The 21,719-nt window shown below is 38.1% G+C and overlaps 1 protein-coding gene across 1 annotated transcript; it reads left to right on the forward strand.

Moving 5' to 3' along the window:
- The first annotated feature begins 1,046 nt into the window (after positions 1-1,046).
- zgc:92360 (uncharacterized protein LOC436988 homolog) lies at positions 1,047-19,743 on the forward strand. Its single transcript, XM_054604758.1, has 11 exons — positions 1,047-1,134; positions 5,091-5,221; positions 6,901-6,992; positions 9,498-9,580; positions 9,728-9,840; positions 11,637-11,783; positions 12,825-12,908; positions 13,038-13,100; positions 16,176-16,247; positions 17,793-18,024; positions 19,441-19,743. The coding sequence occupies exons 1-11, from the start codon at positions 1,047-1,049 to the stop codon at positions 19,467-19,469; spliced, it is 1,134 nt and encodes a 377-aa protein (XP_054460733.1). The 3' UTR covers positions 19,470-19,743.
- The last annotated feature ends 1,976 nt before the right edge of the window (positions 19,744-21,719 follow it).

A 21,719-nucleotide genomic window follows, 5' to 3' on the forward strand; every position in this document is an offset into this window, starting at 1 on the left:
CACACACACACACACACACACACACACACACACACACACACACACACACACCTCCGCTCCGCTCCGTTGCGCTCGGGCAGTCCGGGTTGGTTTGCGGTGATTTGGGGCTTCAGGGACGCAGCAGAGAGGATGGAAGTTTACCTTGGAAGCAGTTTTCTAAAGAGGCTGTGATTTGAAGTGTTTCCTCTTCTGCTCGTGCTGAGGACTCATACCTGTGCTGAGGACTCATACCTGTGCTGAGGACGCATACCTGTGCTGAGGACTCATATACCTGTGCTGAGGACTCATATACCTGTGCTGAGGACTCATATACCTGTGCTGAGGACTCATACCTGTGCTGAGGACGTATACCTGTGCTGAGGACGCATACCTGTACCTGTGCTGAGGACTCATATACCTGTGCTGAGGGACTGTGCTGAGGACTCATACCTGTGCTGAGGACTCATACCTGTGCTGAGGACTCATACCTGTACTGAGGACTCATACCTGTGCTGAGGACTCATACCTGTGCTGAGGACTCATACCTGTGCTGAGGACATATACCTGTGCTGAGGGCATACATACCTGTGCTGAGGACGCATACCTGTACTGAGGACTCATACCTGTGCTGAGGACGCATACCTGTGCTGAGGACTCATACCTGTGCTGAGGACTCATACCTGTGCTGAGGACTCATACCTGTGCTGAGGACTCATACCTGTGCTGAGGACTCATACCTGTGCTGAGGACTCATACCTGTGCTGAGGACTCATACCTGTGCTGAGGACGCATACCTGAGGACTCATACCTGTGTGGACTTGCCCCCTCCCGTCCGTGGAGGACTCAGGAAGGGGGGAGTCGAGGAGGAGCCACACCTTACCTGGCTGTTGTGGCTCTACGGGGCCCCCAGCACCCTCCCTCCCTCTCTCTCTCTCTCTCTCTCTCTCTCCTCTCTCTCTCTCTCTCCCTCCTCTCCTCTCCTCTCTCTCTCTCTCTCCTCTCTCTCTCTCTCTCTCTCTCTCTCTCTCTCTCTCTCTCTGAAAGCGGAGGAATCTGAAAACGGAAAAATGTCGGCAAATGAGAGAGCCACGCGAGCTCTGCGGGAGATCCTGCAAATCCCTGGAAATGACACCTGTGCAGACTGCGGCGCGCCAGGTAAGAAGAAGAAAAACATACATATATATATATATATACATATACACATATTTAGAATGGCTGCAGCAGGTGAGGTGCGTTTCACCTGTGGCAACATTAAAAACACACATCTCAGCCTGAACACAGGACTTCATGCTGCTGGAGTTCACTGGAACATAACAGTACATGAGTCGGTCCCTTTGTGTTTGTCCTTAAATGTGAGGCAGAGGAAGAGCTCTGCTGGAGCTCAGGTGAGGGGCCTGTTAGTGGCCCTTTACTGGAGAGAAGCTCTCACAGTTCAACATGTGTGGACATGCAGAGTGAAGGGCTGGAACACACCCTCACTCAGGTGTTTTAACCCAACTGTGGAGGTCCAAACATGTCAGCTGAAGAGGTGAATTTGGGTTAAAAAAAAAAGGTTTAAAGTCTTCAGGCTGAACGACAAACTCAAATGTATTCTATCCTTTCTTAGTGCGATTATTTACCCCCAAAAAATCAATGCAGCTACCTATAAAAATATTAATCTTATCCCAAAAGCACTGCAATAACCTGTAAACGTCTTATTAGACTGATATATATTATTATTATTTTATTTTATATTTATTTTCTTCATTTTATTTCTCAGTTTCCTTTTCTGTTTCATTTATTGTACTGTTTTTTTTATCAGGGTTTAACTCTTATCTTAGTTTCTCTTTCTTTTGTCTTGCTTTGTCTGTCAAAGCCCTTTGTAAACGTTTTAAAGGTGCTGTATAAATAAAGTTATTATTAGTAGTATCACTAGGTGCTGCATTTAAGCTTCAGAATAGCAGGAAACAACTCTTGTCTCTGTAGAGATTTGGTGGCGTAAGGCCTCTCTGTGTTCTTATCAGAGCTTCTTGCTTCGTTGACACAGTCAGCTGCTGCCGTACCTTTTAGTGCATGTTTAGTGCATGTTTAGTGCATGTTTAGTGCATGTTTAGTGCATGTTTAGTGCATGTGAGCGTGCCCCACTGGTTAGCATACAGCCACTGCTGTGCACTGCTCTCAGCTGATAACGTCGATGTGAACTCTGTTAGCACTTTTCTTAGTGTAACAAAGCTAGCTGTTAGCTGCCATCCAGGAATGTGAGAGGAAAATACTTTTTAGCAAAACATTTTTTTCTTTAGCTCTCCTGTCCATTTTAAGATAAAAAAAGAAGAAGAAACTAAATTATATTTGATTGATGTATGGTCCATTTAGGGATTAATTAAGTTTTTGTTATGTATTCAATTCAAAATAGGAAATACTTTTACAAATGAATACATTTGTGTGATTTACATAACTTAACCGTAGTAAATCATGGGAATATCAGTAGAGCTAAAATATGGTAAATACTGCTAATCTGCTAAACTAGATGTTCTTTAACTTGACCTGCTTTTTGTATCTGTCATGAATGGATTTATCTTCTGCCTCATTTAGTTATGTGGAATAACCAACTATTAGTTGTGCTCTAGCTTTAGCTGTAAGTATGTCTTTTCTTGATTTTTCTTTTGGGGGTTTTATTTCAGCTTTATAGTCACTGCAAACTAAACATGCTGTTTTAAAGGAAATCATACATGTTTTGTGGCAGAGAAAACAGTCACCAAAATGTCAAACTTAATTTAGACTAAATATGTAGTCCTTGTTGCAGGACAGGCTCACGTTTTTACATTTCGTCAGGCGCCAACCTTGTGTCTTAAAACCTGCATTCTCTCTCCTGTCCACCAGGGGGCGACTCCTCTGGTTGTATAGAAGTCTATGAGAAAATGACTCTACTTCTCTCTTGATTTATTCCCTCAGTAAACATTGTAAACATGAGTTTATGGTCTCAATCTCTAGTTTCAAGTCTTCTTCAATACAGCATGATGTTCATTTAGTAAATGATGCTCCATTTAGAGTCAAACAGACCATAAAGCAGGGGATGCTTTAGGGCGGGGCTACACACTGATTGACAGGTCGACACCAGAGACGTATACAGCGTCTCTACATCACTCCTCCTCATTCTTAATATAGTAACCTTCTTTCAACATGGCGACGGCCTTCATCCAAGATGGCGACAACGAAATTGCCAAACTCAAGGCTTCATAACGGCAGTCCACAAACCAATGTGTGACGTCACCATGACTACGTCTATGGTTCCCGTGCATTACAATCACTGAATCCAGGCCCTCGAGGGCCACATTTTGCTGTAGTTGAGCACTGCATCAATGTTTAAAAGACATTTATCTCTTCATCATTTAAATCTGTTTATCCAAGCAAGGCTGACTGTCTGCACCGTACAGATACCTTCTTACCCTCTAGTCACATGCTGTCACCTGTCCCTGTCATCTCCTGCTGTTCCTCATGATTGGAGATGAAAAGGAGTCACTTCGGGCGAGTTGTCACGTGTGAACCGGTTATCGCTCTTGCATTATGAAACAGTTTACGTCGCTTCGCATTCTAATCTGCTCTGCACCATTTGGAGGTTTTGAGATTTGTTCTGTTCCCCCTGCTCATCTGACATCTGAAATCTGTCATGATAAGAACAAGATATGAACGCCAAAGCTCTGTTTACTGACAAACTGTAGAATAAGTGAGAGGGAGATAAGCCAGGTGTGGTCAATGCTGGGAAAACATTCCTCATATGTTAGTAGGGCTCAAGGAGGGTTTAGTTTTTTGGCAATGATCTGCTCATAAACTCTGTGTACTCAAACTTAATGATAATTATTAAAGAAAGTGAAATGTTTTCCATTTCCTTGAGCGAAGCACTTTAAAAGTAACTGTGCCGTGATGGACCGCCGTCTCAGCGTTTGTTTTTAATGGTCCGGAGGCTTTCTCTCTTTGTCTATGTGTCATATTTTTATTGGCTTTTGTTCAACACATGATTTGCTTTCACAATAAGACTCCTCCGATTATGTATCATCTGTTTTTAGTTTTAAAGGTTGTGTATTCTCAGAGGAGTTGTCATATTCCTGAGAGGATTTGTTGGTTGATTATTCGATTGCCAAAAATTAATAAACAACAATTTAGAAAATCATATTTTCAGCAATAAGTACGTTTTTTTTATCCAGCTTCTTAAACGTGAGGATCTGCTTCCTTTCTTTTTCATCATTGATTAAATATATTTGATCTTTGGACTGTAAACGGAAATCGTCATAGCCTCGCCAGAATATTTAGTTTATGAATATTCTTATTTTATTTTATTTAATATAAATGTAATCATTTCTTCTGATTGTTCCTAAGGCTTTAAGAACGTATGCTGGTATTATTTACCTATTTTCTTGGTATTTATTCATCTAAAAATGAATTGATTAACCATAAAGCAATTGATAGATGAAGCGATAACCAGTGTATTAAATATATAGTCATTTCTTGCAGTTTATTTAGCCTTAAAGGAACGTAAGTTAATTAAGTGGCATCTAGTGGTGTGTTGCAGATTGTAACCAACTAAATACTCCTCAACTCACTCCTCCCTCTTCATGCTTTGCCTTTTAACATTTCTAAAGAATTGCTTTTAAAAACATATGTAGAATTATAAAATGATACATATGTAGAAAAATAAATACATTCAGAAACAAATGTAAAACATTAATAAAATAAAAAACAGTTCTGAGTGACGTTTATAAAGAATGAAGAACACGGACATCGGTCAGTATCAGTAATCCATCCTGTCTTCTATCCATAATCTCAGCCAGCAGAGGAGTTTACAAAAAAGCTTGATTGATTTAGGTTTCTCTTTCTTTTTCACTGTCCGACGTAGATATAAATGTTTTTTCTAAGCTAAAGTAAACACTAGGAATCTTAGTTTCAGGTTATTATACACTGATTAAAACATAGATATGAATATTATATTCCATTGCTACCAATTAATCCCCCTAAATGTTACACACTTGTTCTATTACCACATGAATATGACTAATATAAGCACATTTCTATCTCTTTGCCCCTGCGTGCCCAACCACACCATCCATCCACATACTCACACATCCTCCTCTCTGCAGATCCCGGGTGGGGCTCCTGCTCTCTGGGCGTGTTCATCTGCCTGGACTGCTCTGGGATCCACCGCAACATCCCCGACATCAGCAAAGTCAAGTCCCTGAGCCTCTCCCACTGGGAGGACCACGAGGTCCAGGTAAGTCTGCAACACCCATACAAGTATTTGTTTCGTTGATCACGGTAACAAAAAAACTCTCTCTGTTCTCTGATTTGTTGCTTGTTACCACTTTGGTTTAGTTGGGTAATCATGTGTTTCTATTAAAAAAACTTCTGACTCTTGTAAAGTGTTGAAGTTTTAAGCTTGGTAAATGCTTGCATCCTCAGCACAACCTCATTTCAAGATGTTGTGACACCTCACTTCTTGTTTGTCCTTAAATAATATTATATGATGTCCTCCTAAATGGTGACTACTTAGATTCAAAGGACACTTGACTAGAAATATGTCAGGCTCAATGTTGCTGCGATGGTCGATGTAATATCTGCTCTCGGCTGTAGTTAGTAAGAGAAATGTGCTGTCAGCAACCCTTATTCTTATAACAGCAGGAGAAACATGAACTAAAATGATCCTGACACATAAGAACAATAACAGTTGTCCAATAATAAATGATTCAAAACAGATTTCAGGCTCAACGAATATCACATATTATATAATTATCTTTAAGGGATTAGATTGACATTTTTCTCTATAAGTGCATTTCCTTTGTTGCTGAGAGTTACATGAGAAGATCAGTACCACAGGTTAGCCTAGCTTAGCATAAAGACTGTAAACATGAGGAAACAGCTAGCATGCTATGTCCAAAGATTACAAAACCGGCCTTCCAGGACCTCTGAAGTTCACACGCTGTACATATACAGAATCTGGGAAGTTAGTTGGCCAAAAATATCTATTACTGTAACTTCCCTGAAAGCACCCACTTTGGATGTTATCAGCTATTGGATGGGTGTCATCAGCTGTTATCAACCTGGTAGATGTGGGTGAGAACGCCTGCTCAGGAGGCTGTTATCATCTACTGACATGGTTGATCACAAATACGAATACAGGAAGACAACGCCGACGTCTAGAGGCCGTAGAAACGATGACGGTAGCGAAGGAAGTCATTTGACTTTGTTTAAAAGGCGACAAAGTCCTCGTATGTAGGAGGTCAGACGTGATGGATGGGGCAAACAAACACAGGACTTTCACCCAGGATACCGCTGGTTGTTACCTGAGTGAAACCACAGGTCAACTTATTTCACCGTAGTTTTGTTTCGTAACTGAAGTATTTCACTAACGCCAAGTTACGTTATCTACGTAACAAACACGATCTTTCCCTGAATCTTTGTTTCAATTCACAACATTAAGTTTTTATTCCTCATTCACAACATTGGAGGGGGAGACAAAAAAAGAAAAAGTTAAAAAGTTATTTTGATACTGTAACATATGTCACCCTCATAATGAAAAAAACAAACTATAGAGAAAATACCACAAAAGGTACCACTTAGAAATATGAAGTCATGTGAGAAAAAAATCTATTATTTTCATTTCGAAGCCTTTATGAGGAAATAATTCACACGTTCTCGTCCAGAACACTCCCCAGTGTTCCTTGAAACGGCGCAGCTGTTTTACGGTAACCAGATAATAAATGATGTTGGTACTTTGCACAACTTCATCTAAAAATATTTGTGGCATTCATCATCTCAGCTCTCAGATTCTTTCGTTGATTGTAACACTGCTAAAGATTGAAACCTTGAATTTGATCATGTAAAACTGTCAGGAAGTGTGCCAAGGTGTCATTCATCTGTGAATTATGTCATTTTCATTATTATTTTTGTTAGTCCATGGCTAAAAATGGCAACGAGCTGATGAGGAGTAAATATGAGGCTGCTGTTCCGGTCTACTACTACAAACCAACCCACAAAGACTGCCAGTGAGTAACCATAGCAACACATACACACATAAAAAAAAATATGCTATCAAATGTACAATTTTTCTGTTTGAAACATTTTTATTTTTTTTCATTTCTACATTATTTGTTTTTTTACCAGAGTGGGATCATGTGTATGCATGTGGTCATGACATTTAAAACACATGTGATCTGATTTTGTAACATTACTTCTGAATGACTTCTTCTGAATCAGCCTTTTGGCATTTGAGAAACCAGTGTCGGTGTTTTGAACTTATAAGGGCATAATTATTTTAGGCATTAATATTTATGTGTGCCACATCCTCACTAATAGCTACTATTAGAGTAAATGTCAATTTAATGTATAATAAACAGGTGATTTAGGTCCAGAGCTAAAGTCTCAATTCGACAGCTTTGACCTGGGGGGCGGAAATGTAACACTTAAATATTTATCTGTTACTTTCCAAATATATTCTCAGGCACTTTTGTGAATCCAAAAAGATGATGCGTCACTTTTAAAGCTGGTTCAAATATTGGGGGAAACCGCAATGATCGTAGAAAGCAGTTTGTGTTTCGCTGCTGATGAGAGAAAAGACCACATACGTGAAAGTCGTGTACATGAATTCGACAATTCCTTAAATACAGTTATTGTCTGTGAGTTTTTTTGTCGACTGTCTCTTTGCTGCATTCTCTGTCTGCGGTCGTCTCCAGATTGCCTGAAGACGCTCTCTGTCTCTGTCTCGTAGTGTCTGTGTCACTGTGGCTGCAGCTCCCAGACAGGAATGTTGAATGTATACATGTGAATAAGGGTATTCTGTCTTTCGACAACAGCAAAAAACGTCTCATGTGTCTGAAGCTGCACCACAAAGTCAAGTTTAAACTATCGGTTTACAAAGTCTTTGCTTGATTGAGAAAATGCAGTGCGATTGTTGAATTGGCCTGAGGGCAGCTCATCTCCACACCCTTCTTTCTCACAGACACACACACACATACACACATATTTATACTCACATGAAGCACCTACTTTGATCATTAGTGAGACGGGTGCAGAGGAATGTGGGTGAGAAGATAACACTGGGCGTCTCACGTCGTGTTCCTTCTTGGTTCAGTGTTTAAAAAAGAGCTGAATCATTGGATTTAATTTCAGATTAATGTCAGTCTGCTATTAGAATCAAATTAGGATCAAACACACAAACAAACACACACACACTCACACGTGCACGAGGATAAACAGGTAAATTGAAGATAAATAAAAGGATTTCTTCACACAGTGTTTGATACTTAGTCGAGTTCACTGTCAATCTACAGGGTTGAGTTTCAAATGAACTAGTTTTTAATATGTTCTCATTGATACTTTGTGTCGGGTATCATGTTAACCAGCACATGAAATATGACCTGAGAGTTTCTCTAAAATTGAATTCATGGTAGAAACTAAGTAGACCTACAGTACAGTACGGTGTTTATTTGACAGCCAACTGCACTTTCATCTTTGCCAAATACTAAAGTAGCTATATTATCAGGCATTTCTTTCTTTCATGCAGTATCATATATTTCCAAACATGCACTTCTGAGTTGTGCGATTTTAAAGTGTCATATTTCAAATCCCAAAATATTGTTTGAGGTTAGTTTACCAACTGGGCTAGCTGGCCAAGCTAGCTATATTGATAATAACCAGGAAATGTAAGATAGTGAACACAAATTCACAAGTCTCTCAACCTATATACATTTAATGTGGATTATGTTTGACATTCCATTTTGTTTATATCCATTTATGTATTTATTACATGTATAAAAACTTTCATACTTTGAGTCATTTGCGGGTACCTTTCAAATAAACAATGACATGCAGAAGTAATCAGTGGTTTAATTTTAAATATTCTTTCAGTGAAATATATCCGTTATTACAAAGCTTAAATATTAACAACTTGTAAAATATTTTAAGGGAAAGGATATTTTCCCATTAGAGTCACGTCAACTGTGTTGGACTTAGTTAGCCTGTAACCATGGTTACCATATTTGGAATGCGGAGGAGTGACGTAGAGATGCAGAATACGGCTCCTGTAGCTGCAGCAACCTGTCAATCACTGTAAGCCCCGCCCTAAAGCATCCCCTGCTTTATGGTCTGTTTGACTCTAAATGGAGCATCATTTACTAAATGAACATCATGCTGTATTGAAGAAGACTTGAAACTAGAGATTGAGACCATAAACTCATGTTTACAATGTTTACTGAGGGAATAAATCAAGAGAGAAGTAGAGTCATTTTCTCATAGACTTCTATACAACCAGAGGAGTCGCCCCCTGGTTGTGGAGGTCACCGCCTGGAATGAACTGATCTACTTGATCAGAATAGTTGTTGATCTTTCCAGTCTTGGTTTCTGCTTTAATGTATCAGCCTTCACTGAACATGCAGCCCAGCCTCTTTCTCATCTTCCACAAAGTGACGTAGATGCCTCTTAGTCTGCTCACAGCTGCTACTTTTCTTTCACAAGCTCGCTCTGTCGACATTTCGCCTGTTTTGTGTGTTCAGGACGTTGAGGGAGCAGTGGATTAGAGCAAAGTACGAGAGGAAGGAGTTCTCCGAGCCTGGGAAGAACTCCAGATATGAGGAAGGTGAGTGTGTGCCGACACACACACACACACACACACACACACACACACACACACACACACACACACACACACACACACACACACACACACACACACAAAACATACTGACGCTGATAACGAATGACCTTTGCTGTTTTTTTCCTGCAGGAACTAGAGATGGCATCTTGATGAAGAGGGGGCGGGACAACGGGCAGTTCCTCAGCAGGCGATTCGTCCTCTCGGAGAGGGAGGGGACTCTGAAGTATTTCACCAAATATGACGTAAGCAGCGTTTTAATGAGACTTTTACGAACACAAAGCTGTGCCTGCAGGAAACCAGTAACCTGCTGTAATTACGTAGCGTCCGCATTTGTGTCGTTTAAAGGCTTCAGTATTTTTCACACACACTTTATAATCATGCAAAAAAGCCTACAGAAGAGAATCAGTACCTGCTCCCTGTGCTGCGTCGGAGCGTGCTCAGACAAGCTTAACCAGCAGCCTCCTCTCTGTCAGTGTGACTGATTCACTAAGCTGTACACCACCCAAACCAATTAGAGCTGGAAGCACTGGGAGCCCCTTGTTTGTCTCAGTAAACCAGCTCAAGAGCTGTGGGAGTAAAATGTTTCAGGGTCCTAGAAGTGGACTGTCACTCTCATTTGGGTATATGGATTTCTACTTTATGTCTCGGCGTACAAAACATTCAGGCCCTTTCTGCCGATCCTTGATAATACGAGGAGGAGAGCCAGTAACGTTAGCAGCACCGCTAACAGAGAACATACGGAGGTTCAGTTCAGTTACATTATGATGCATTCAGGGTCTGATCAATGCAAATTACTATTTTTCGAAGGTTGGTTAAAACGTTACAATGATGCGTTCAAATGTAATTTAGTAAAATGTAGCGTTGGTGAGAAACTAGAATAAATCCAGTAGTTTGAAGGAGATGTTTTCACATTAATATAAAATAGATATTAGAGATGAATTATGAGCTGTTTAACTTCCTAAAACTAGCTCTAAAAATGACAAGATTTGATTTAATCAACAAAAATACATGTTTTTATTTCCATATAATTTAATTAGTGTTTTTTTATGAAGAAAAAATCTGTATAAATGACTAAAACAAAGTAAAAAGGATAACATTTAGGATTCTTGATGGTTTACACTGACTTCAGAGTGGTTTAAATGATTTTTGAGACAATTAATCTGCAGTTTTGTAGACCAGCTGCTGTAACAAAACAAAACAATACAACAGAAACATCTGTACCAGCCAATACGGATCATCAATGATCCCCATACGGTATAAACAGTAAAAAATCATGATCTTTTAAAAGTTACATTTGCCTCTTTTTTTATTTTGTGCCGATCCGATCAGCGATCCACGACCTTGAGTTTTATGATCCGTTTCACCCCTGGAAGGTCCACACATTCTGATCCCATTGGAATTCAAGTCAGGACAGAGAGAAGCTCAGCCTCCACACACAGACACATGGCATTAGTGTCGGTCAGACATGATGGTTATCAGAGATGCAGACTGATGTGTAGATAATATCTCCAGATATTATATTTCATGGTTAGAAGGAGCACAAAATGTGGCCCCGAGCCTCGATACCCTGCACACACTTTGAATCCATAACTATATATTTTTTTTTTATGGTGAAGCAATGGCATCAAAAACTAAAGTTTATTAACATGAACATTCAAAACAAGGAAATCAGGATGAAGTTAATTAATTGTATGATTGTCGTAATTTATGTCATGATTATTTAACATTTTAAACAATTTTCAGAATTGAAACTAAGTCACTTCTATCAAGGTAAAACGACAAGATTAAAATAAAAAAATAAACATTAGATAAAACAAAACCGCTGTTTCACATTCATTCATTTCAGCATTAAACATTTTTTTTTGATATTATTTTAAAAGTGAAATAATCAGATTTACAGGTAATTTACAAGTCTCGAAATTGATCCTTATTTTCTGCAGTTACAGTAGGTAGACTCCATGTCCTTCACCCATGTATCTCTAACACACCTCCTCTCCTCCTCTCCTCCTCTCCTCCTCTCCTCCCTCCTCTCCTGCAGGCTAAGGAGCCCAAAGCAGTCATCAAGGTGGACACCATCAACGCCACCTTCCAGCCGGAGAAGATAGGGAACCCCAACGGTCTGCAGCTCACCTACCTCAAAGACTACAGCACCCGCAACATCTTCGTCTACCATGAGAACGGCAAGGTCTGCATCGCTGTACTGCGTATGTGTGTGCGTGGTGATCAGTGCTTATAACAGAACATAAAGAGAAATAAACTTCTTTATTTATTTCTAGTGATGCAAAAAGACTAACTTAACTTTAAGCATTTAAACAGGATGTTTGTCATCCATCATAATAAGGGACGGAGGTGTTGAATCACCTGGTGTGGGCGAGTCTCCAAACCTTTATAAAATGTTTGTAACAATTTTTGCTGATGGATATCCATTAGCTTATGACATTCTAGCTTCATATCTTTCATTTCGTGTCATTTATGAATACACATTGGAATAGATGAAATAGTTCCGTGCTGACGTCTGGTTGAGAAGTTATATGTGGTGGTCTTACATCTGAGAATCCGCTGCAACAAAGACAGCATCAAAATCATGATTTCTGAGTGTGATTCTGTGAAGAGTTAATTCCAGGTGAAAAAAGGGGCTTTAAATAAGTGGCTAATATTTATTTATTTATTTATTTATTTATTTATTTATTTATTTATTTATTTATTTTTATTTATTTATATTTATATTTTTTAATATTCATTTTAATATTTATTTATATTTTCTTATTTATTTTTTATATTTAAATATACATATAACTGTGGTTTCAATTAGAACGAGGTGGGATTTAGCAACAAACACTTGCTGGCAAAGGTATTTCTTTTCACCTAGCAAAACATTTTTCCCCCACCTGTTTCACTAATGTAAAATAATAAAGAACTTATGAGAGACTTAAGTCTGAAACACCGGAGAGAAAACATTTTAAATCAATATTTTTCTCACTTGCCTCTCAGGGCTTCTGTGGTTCACCTGTACTTTGAACTTCATTTTTCAAAAATATGCAATGGTAGTAGTAGTAGTAGTATTTGTGATGGTGATGATAATTGATCATTACATATGTGGCTGTATTATTCTCCAAGACTTAACAAAAACCTGAGTTATCTTCCTAAACGGTAGAGAGAAACAAAAGTAATCTCAGGAATATACATAACTAACTCTCTCCTGTCATCACCTCTCTGTCTGCTTTAGGAGATCGTGGACTGGTTCAACACCATTCGTGCGGTTCAGCTTCACTATTTAAAGGTGGCCTTTCCCGGGGCTACCGATACTGAGGTGAGCAAACGCACACACTAAAACACTTACACATCGCATTGAGGAGGTTAGATCTCCGTTACTGTATTCATACTTACTGCATCCTCGTGGTGTTATTCTTCATCCCATCACTTTGCTTTCTGTTTTCAGCTGATACCCAAACTTACCCGGAACTTTCTGAAGGAAGGATATATGGAGAAGACAGGCCCCAGGGCAAGTGACACACACACACACACACACACACACACACACACACACACACACACACACACACACACACACACACACACACACACACACACACACACACACAGACACGCAGATTAATTTCCTTGCATGTTACTCCCACTGCAGCAGAAATTGACATTTTCACTAATCAGAACATGTAGATCCTTGTGTGTTAGAGTCACCAAAGGATGTCAGTTAGCTTTAATATACAATAGGACACAAATAAACTATGTTCTTATATATTCAGGATTAAAATCAGTCTTCTTACTGAATATATGAATAAAAACATAAAGTATCTCTAGCCAGTGATAAGGAATTACAGTTATTTTCATTTCTAATAGAATCTAATTCCAGGTCAGTCGATCATTATTTATAAACAGGTGTGTATTGACTTTTCTATGATGAACTGCTGTCTGAATGTTCTAATACTGTATATATGATATGCATAAAAAACCTGTTTTTTATGCATATCATCATATCATTATATTTTTTTGAAACTATCAAAACTAGACTTAATTCTGAATTGACTTTCAGACTCTATTTCCTTTTAACTAGTTGGACACAGTTCCATCTCTCCCTGCTTTAACTGAATGGGAGCTGGGGGCAGATGTTAACTAGCCCAGATGTGAGTGTGGCTGCTTTTCTGAGAGGAACTACCCACCGGCCTCAGCGTCCGTCTGTCAGGCCGTCTGTCAGGCCGTCTGAGAGGGAATAAAAGGCTTCCAGCAGAGGATCAACTTAATCCTGAAGTGTCAAACCCTCGAATCCACTCAGAAATAGAAACATATGTCGGGATTAAGCAAATGAGCAAAGAGGCGTTTGTACATACGCATGCAGTCAGGCACACAGTGTTATATTAGCATACGTGCAGCTGCTTCCACACACAGGATTCAGACCGGAGCACCTACACAGGCAACGCCAAGCAACCTGATCCTCATCAACGATGATCTGTTTTCAGACAGACACAGACTCTCAGTTTCATCTCCGTCTGTCAGGCCGAGAGATGAAAAGGACTCACTAACTTGCTGCTTCGGGCTGATTTGCTAAATGGATGTCATGAATTAATTTCCCCTCATGCAGGGGTGAGAGATATTTGTGGAAGGAGTCACTGGCGAAATAGAGAAGGGAACGTGGATTTCTCAGGCTTGTGCCACGAGGAGAAAATCAGTTTGTGTCAATTATGAATACACATTGAAATAGATTAAATAGTTCAGTGTCGACGTCTGGTTGAGAAGTTATATGTAGTGGTCTTACATCTGAGAATCCGCTGCAACAAAGACAGCATCATAATCATGATTTCTGAATATGATTCTGTGAAGAGTTAATTCCAGGTGAAAAAAGGGGCTAGATGGCCAATATATATTTATATTTTCATTAATTCTTTTTTATTAATTTTTTACTTTTAACTTTTAATTTTTAATTTTCTTGATTTTATGTTTTAATTTCTTTGTAATTATTTCTTTAGATTTTTTTTTAATTTATTTATTTATTTATTAATTTTTCTATCTAAATATACATATAACAACAGGAGTCACTGGCGAAATTGAGAAGGGAACGGTTGGTTCCTCAGGCTTGTGCCACGAGGAGGAAATCAAAGACTTTGATGAGGACAGTCTGGCAGCAGTCTGGGACATGACTCATTATTTGAGGCTCGGCTCCATCGAAGCTGCTTCTGCACTTCAATAAACTCTCAGAAGGTTCTGCATATTCTTTAATAGATCATTGCTTTCAGCATGTGGGTTTTGATATGCGGCACTGATGTAAACTTTCAACCGTGACAACAAGTTTGTCTTCTCCAATTCAGTTTCATAGTGTTATGAAATTGATGCCATAAACATTCTGACAGGGGCAGCCAAGAGGGAAAACCAGTTTTAGTACGAAGCACAAACAGGAAATTATGCAAATCTAACACTTTGTCTCGTTTTGTCAAAGGACAGTAACAAGGGAATGCTACAATAATGATTCATAAAAAGGAAAGTACTCCTGACAAAGTGGGGAAACGAGGCTGCATCGCGATTCAGTATCAGTCAAGCAAAACATAAATAAGACACCAGCAGCACACTCTCATCCACTCTTCTCAGTTTCCATCCTTTTTCAATATTTTTGTATTGTTGGTAGAGCTGTAAAGAATAGTTTGACGCTTCAAAGCTTTAATTCATAACGTTCACATTTGATTTAAATCAACATTCAAATGCGGCAAACTTCTTTTTTCTCTTTTTGCATGTCTATTCATTTTGTTTAAAGCCAATATTTCTGCACAGTTGCAGATTAGATCAAGGCTTCACTAATATTATTAGTATTATACTATTTGTAAAATTTGTTTCCATTGGTGGCTGCATAGGATTGTTTCCAACTCCAAACATTTCATCAACTCCAGAACATGTTTAGTCCAAAAGTAAACATTTATCGTAGTTTTAAAAAATATATAATTTACAGAATTTACAACATGTTTATCCATATTTCTTGGCATTCAGCTTTTCAAATACATTTTCACTGCAATCAAAACGTCTTACGGTAGTATTAGCGGGGCAGTCTAGCAGCAATCTAACAGCACCATGAATTACATTTATATAATCACAAAAACACAAAATCTGTTTTTTTTCATAAGGTTTTTTTGGAGTGATGACGTCATCAAATACGTCAACAAACAGTACATTTAAAACTCAATTTAAAAAATAATTCAAAAGAAGCTTTGAATATAAAAACAAATGAGAGGTACAGAACTTATTGTTGGCGATACAAAAATGCCTTTTTGACTTTTAGTGCAGACATTAATTTCTGTGAAAAACTTGAAAACGTATAAGCTAAATGATGATTTGAAAAAAATAATTAAGTGTCAATAGTTGCAGCTCCAGCCACTTTAATAATTGACAGTCTTGGATCAGGAAACTCTGATGCATGAATTGTTAATACAAAACTGTCATTTTAGGAGCAAAGTATGATTCACTCTTTTCATTTAAAAACCAGACAGACACCACTTTCAGTCCAATGCAGGTTTGTGTGTCTCTCTCAGTCTCGCCTCATGTCTGACTGTCTCTGTCTTGTTGTTTGTCTTTTCAGCACACAGAAGGCTTCAAGAAACGCTGGTTCACCCTTGATCAGAGGCGACTCATGTACTTCAAAGATCCGCTGGTATGGCATCTTTAACACGCGCCTACGCACATCAGAAATACTTCCTAATAGGCATCAGTTTATCTTTCAAGTCTTTAGTTCATTTTTTCGATCACAAACTACCAACAACCATGTCTTGATGGTGAATTTTATGAATTAACACCATGGAAAGTGGAAGGTTTTTTTTCCCTTATGCAAGTTAGATCAAGGAGACGACGTTTGGGGATATAAAGCCATGACTCAGTGGGAAGAGGGTGATATAAGGTCCTTTCATTCATACATAACATAATTATGCATGTGGCTTTAGTTACTTCAACAAATAACTCTAAAATGTCAACTTAATTGATTTGATATCAGTGTTGAGAAGGGAGAGACGTTGATAAAAAGTGATTCTGAGTCATTGAATGATTAGGAGTGGTCGTTTTATCACAGAGACTTGCATTGAGAGGGATTTAGCTAAATACACGTCAAATGGCTAAGTCAGATTAGCTCAGTATTGTTGCTGATGTAATAGATCAATGGAGAGGTGCAACCTTTATAGGTGACCGAAATGCCAAACTAACCCCGAGAGTGTTAGATAAGAATAACTGGTAGATGAGAGGAAGAGGAAGTCTAGTGAAGTGAAGTGAAGTGAAGTCTATTTGATCACTTGGAAATGATGCATGTTTGATGTTGTGGTTCACTGTGTATTTAAGCGTTTGTTCACACTTTGCAGAGCAAGATTTATTTGAGATGATTAGTGGTGTCACCTTTCAGAACAAGGTTAAAGGAATACTTTACTGCTAAAATGACCAATTGAATATCAATTACTCACCCAGAGAAAACATTGTTTTTCTCGCATGCCTCAACGGTGAACAAAGAATCCAAAAACAGAGAACAAAGTCTTGATGAATGAAAGTAAATGACGGCCAAAACTAATTAACTGAATTTAAAACGTTTTTAAATGTTTTTATCTAACAAAATATTCTGCTTCAATCTGTATTTCTTGGCGTTCAGCTTTTCAAATACAACATTGTCACTGCAATCAAAACGTTTACCGGCAGTAATAACAGGGCAGTGTGGCAGCAATCTAACAGCACCATAAATTACATTTATATAATCACAAAAACATAATGTCATCACAAAAGTAAACCTTTACAAAAAACATTACACAAAAGTAAACATTTACAATTTATTTTTTATAATTAACAGAATGTATAACATGTTTTTATCTAACGACATTTTCACTGCAATCAAAACGTTTACCGGCAGTATTATTGGTTGATAGGATTCATCCTATTGTTACCAACAATCTGTGTACAAAATTGGACGCCAATCGATCCAGTAGTTGTTGAAATATCTCAGTCTGGACCAAAGAGGAAGACGTACCAATTGGCCAACAGACCGCCATTGCCATCCCAAGAACCATGTAGTAAGGCTCGGCTAGTTCTGGCTAAAAACAACAGTTTGGGAGTTGAGAGAATCACTAAACTTAAGAAAACCAAACTGTTACCTTTTTGTCACTGTGCCCTAAATTCAGAAGTATTCATTAAACCTGTGTTTCCTTCATTCTCCCTCTCTTTGAAGGACGCCTTTGCCAAAGGTGAGGCGTTCTTGGGGAACAAGGACCACGGTTACAGCGCCACCCCCGGCCTGCCCGCTGGCACCCACTGCAACGGCGCCTGGCAACACGGTATCACCATAAAAACACCCGAGCGCAGCTTCCTGTTTACTTGCGAGTCAGAGAGCGACCAGCAGGATTGGCTGAAACACTTCAATGATGTCATGCATGCTGTGATGTCCCCTCAGGAGTACACAAGTAAGAATTCTGAACCTTTTTGAATAGTCATTAGATATTCATGAGCTATTAGCCTTTATAATCAGCTGCTGATTATTTATTTAGTAAGTGGCTGGTGCTGTTTTTTTATAGCTTCACATCAAATAGCTACTCCGCTCCACAGGGGCACCATAGAAAAATAATAGACCACAAATGAATTAACACACAACAGAATACTAATTCAGGAATTCAAATTCAATATGAATGATAAATATAGTGTACTGAGTTGGTGGCTTTTTGATCCATAGTGGTTGTGGTGAAATAAATGTTTAAACAAAGCAATTCATCCAATAGATATTCACGCAAACAATCAAAGAAATATAGGACTTTCACACGGGACATTACTATTGAAACCAATAGTCAACACATTGAGTTAATTTGTGTCACTTATGTAACTATGTTAGATTGTTATGTTTGTAACTATGTTATTATGTAACTTATGTTACTTTGTTATTACGTAATCCATGTTACTATGCTAATATGCAGCATACGTAACAACTTTAGTAAGTTACTATCGTTAATGCGTTAGTATGTAACATTATGTATGTAACTATGTTAGTATGTAACATTATGTAAGGAAGCTGGTACATACAAATCGTTTGTAAAGTATGTTAAGTTCGTAAAGTACATAACTATGTTAGTTTGTAACGTATCTAACAATATTACTTGTGTAGCTTATGTTAGTATGTAACGTATGTAATGACCTTGGTACATAACTGTTGTTAATACTTTAGTACGTAAAGTATCTAACTATGTTAGTGTGTAACGTACATAGGTATGTTGGAAAGAAATACACCTAACAACGTTAGTACGTATCAACGTTAATATGTAACATGTGTGTAACAATGTTAGTGTGTAACGTACAAAACTACGTTGGTACTCAAGGCCGTTAGATTGTCACATATGTCACTGTGTTAGTATGTGATGTTCATAAGGACTTTGGTACGCAAATATTGTAAAAACGTTAGTATGTAACATATTTAGCTCTGTAAGTGTGGAAAGTACATAACCATGTTAGTACAAAATGCACCAAACAGAGTTCATACATAACCACATTAGTACATAACGTGTGTTACAATGTTAGTATGTGATGTACGTTACAACAATAGCAGGTATCTAACGTTAATATGTAAATACGTTACTACGTCAAGTACTATGTAACAATCATACTTATTTGAACCAAAACCTTGAACTTTTTCCTTTGCATCTTGTGTTAGAGAGCAGTGTGCTCAAACACATTTCTTATGCACTGAAACAAAAGACTTTCATCATTATAATAATCACAGAAATGAACGTTAAAAGAACAATTATATTAAACCCTGGGACTCTATTGTATTAGTCATACAAAATGATTTGTCTGTATTTCCCTCTAACTTTTGACTCTGATTTGTATTAAAGTGGAAGCCTTGTTCAAGCACAGGCATTGATGGACCAGAAGCCTGCGGGACCATCTCCTCTCAGCCAATCACTAATCTGACCCAGGACCCTCGTCCGTTCTGCCACTGAGCATTACAATGCACCAAACTCCGACCTTCATCACTAATATACTCAGACAGGAGCTTGTCCCAAGTCCCAATGTTGCTCTTTGGCATTTTTTCATAGATATGCAAACAAGAGGACCAAGGCAATATTTTTGGGGTAAATTTAAAACATTTTCCAGCCAAAATAAATAGAAACACATACATTTCCAGTAATAATCATACAATTTTTGTTTGATTTTGTTTTGGTGCCAGCTTTGATGTTTTACTTTAGTGTACAAATCTCTCTGTGTGCCAGTTTATTGATTTTCTTTTTTTTTCTCATAGTAAAATAATGTGGTTTATTAGATAATGAATGTGAGATTTAGTTCCATTTCATGTTAGATATGCCTTGGTCCTTTTGTATTAAGTATACACTAAACAGGTACAGTCCATCAACAGGACAGAAAACAATTGTATCTCAATAATCCTTCTGATCTTTCTCTAATTACATTTTTTTTTATTGTTAATAAATGTTATTCATCGGTTGTTTGCTTTGTAACAATGCTCTTAAAACATTTATATTCAGCAAAAGTATTACAGTTTTCTGCTCCTTCCTGTGCTGTTTCAGTCCTAAAGGTCAGACAGAGTTTTTTTTCCAAGCAAAGCAATATCTTTCTCTTGAGACAAATGCTGATTTTGTAAGTAGTACTTCTAAATAAAGGAGGTTTGCTCATGCATTGGGATGGAGAAGCTGAAAGAACTGCCAGCCAGTACATGGTCCAACAGTGCCTCCATGTGGCATATGATATACAGTATAAGGCTTTGTTAAAACAAACAATAATTCCAGTGAAAAGTAACTTTTTCGCAATTATTTAGATATAAAAAGAAAAAACGTATACTTTTTTATGGTATTATTACTGTGGTTTTACTTTTCTGTTTTTTTGTTAAAGAGTTGTCTCCTTTTTATTGTAAAGGCATTTATATACTTGAGCATGGCTGAATGACTTACCACATGACAATATAGATAAATCGGTAATAAAAATATTTCCTCTGGAAGTTGTCAAGGAATCTCTGTACAAATGTGTGCACAAATTCAAGAGTATTAAATTATATTCGCTTATTGCACAAACATACTGTTTTCCAACCTGAGCCCATCCAGTGCATTTCTAGAAAAACCTTATATATTATTCTGTGTTTTTTTTCTATGAATATATTAATATCAGATTTCCTGCACTAGACCTTAAATATATATTAAGTAAAATCTGCAGAAAGTTTTCTGTAATACTCCTTTTATTACATACATTTTGGTTGTGAAGATAGGGATTTCAGGAAAATCTTGCTAAAAATAGCTGAAATTAATAAATACGCTGCTTTCTTATGTCATTTATGCATATGTAGAATGGGTTGTCCTGTAGTATATATGTTTGTGTGTGTGGTTATGGGCAATTGGCCCAACAAATTATTTATTTTCATAATAAAAGAATACATATATAAAAAGGGTTTTGACACAACGAACAAAACAGCACATAGACAGTAGTTCAATATCAGCTGACGGATAACTTTACGTCATTAGATTGATGAAGGGTTGGCAGACTTTTATAAAGATCTCCAATCTAGTTGCTAACAACCAATGATTTCTGAGTGTGAACAGACCACAGGGGCCCGAGAGGAATACCTCATAAATCTATAGGCCCCCGCTAGTTTTTCACCCTGGTGAGAAAGAGTTAGGGCCGAGGAGAGAAGAGGAGAGGAGGGAGAGTGACCAGGAAAACCCCCAAAGCACCTCGACTATACCAGTCTTCTATCAGACCAGGGAGTCAAATGGACCGAACTGAAACAGAGATGTAGAGGAGCACCAGTGAGGTGTTGACATGGATCATTTGGATTAAAGCAAAGGATCTCTACCACTTATAGGCGTCTTTATGCAGGGACAAATCTGGAAAAAAGACCAATTTTGACTGGATATAGTTCAGATGACGATTCAACCCAACGTGGTCCAATCAATGTCAGCAACTCAAGTCCTGCTCAAGCACAGCTCGGCCCTGCAGAAGATTGAACGCAGTTTGTCGAGTTGAAAGGAAGTGTTTTTTCCTTTCAACTTTTTTTTTTTTTTTGGAGATCATGGCTGTGTGGAGGACCTTGTTTTTGGGGAAAAGCACTACAAGCTAGAAGAAGTTCTGTGGTCACTAAAGCTGCTGGTCATGTCGGTGGATCTAC

This window comes from Anoplopoma fimbria, chromosome 9, assembly GCF_027596085.1.
Source record: "Anoplopoma fimbria isolate UVic2021 breed Golden Eagle Sablefish chromosome 9, Afim_UVic_2022, whole genome shotgun sequence".
In the NCBI taxonomy this organism is placed as follows: Eukaryota; Metazoa; Chordata; class Actinopteri; order Perciformes; family Anoplopomatidae; genus Anoplopoma; species Anoplopoma fimbria.

Coding starts and splice junctions, on each gene's coding strand:
- zgc:92360 (XM_054604758.1), top strand. CDS start 1,047: ATGTCGGCAAATGAGAGAGCCACGCGAGCTCTGCGGGAGATCCTGCAA. Junction 1,135..5,090: donor TGCAGACTGCGGCGCGCCAG/GTAAGAAGAAGA, acceptor TCCTCTCTGCAG/ATCCCGGGTGGGGCTCCTGC. Junction 5,222..6,900: donor GGGAGGACCACGAGGTCCAG/GTAAGTCTGCAA, acceptor TATTTTTGTTAG/TCCATGGCTAAAAATGGCAA.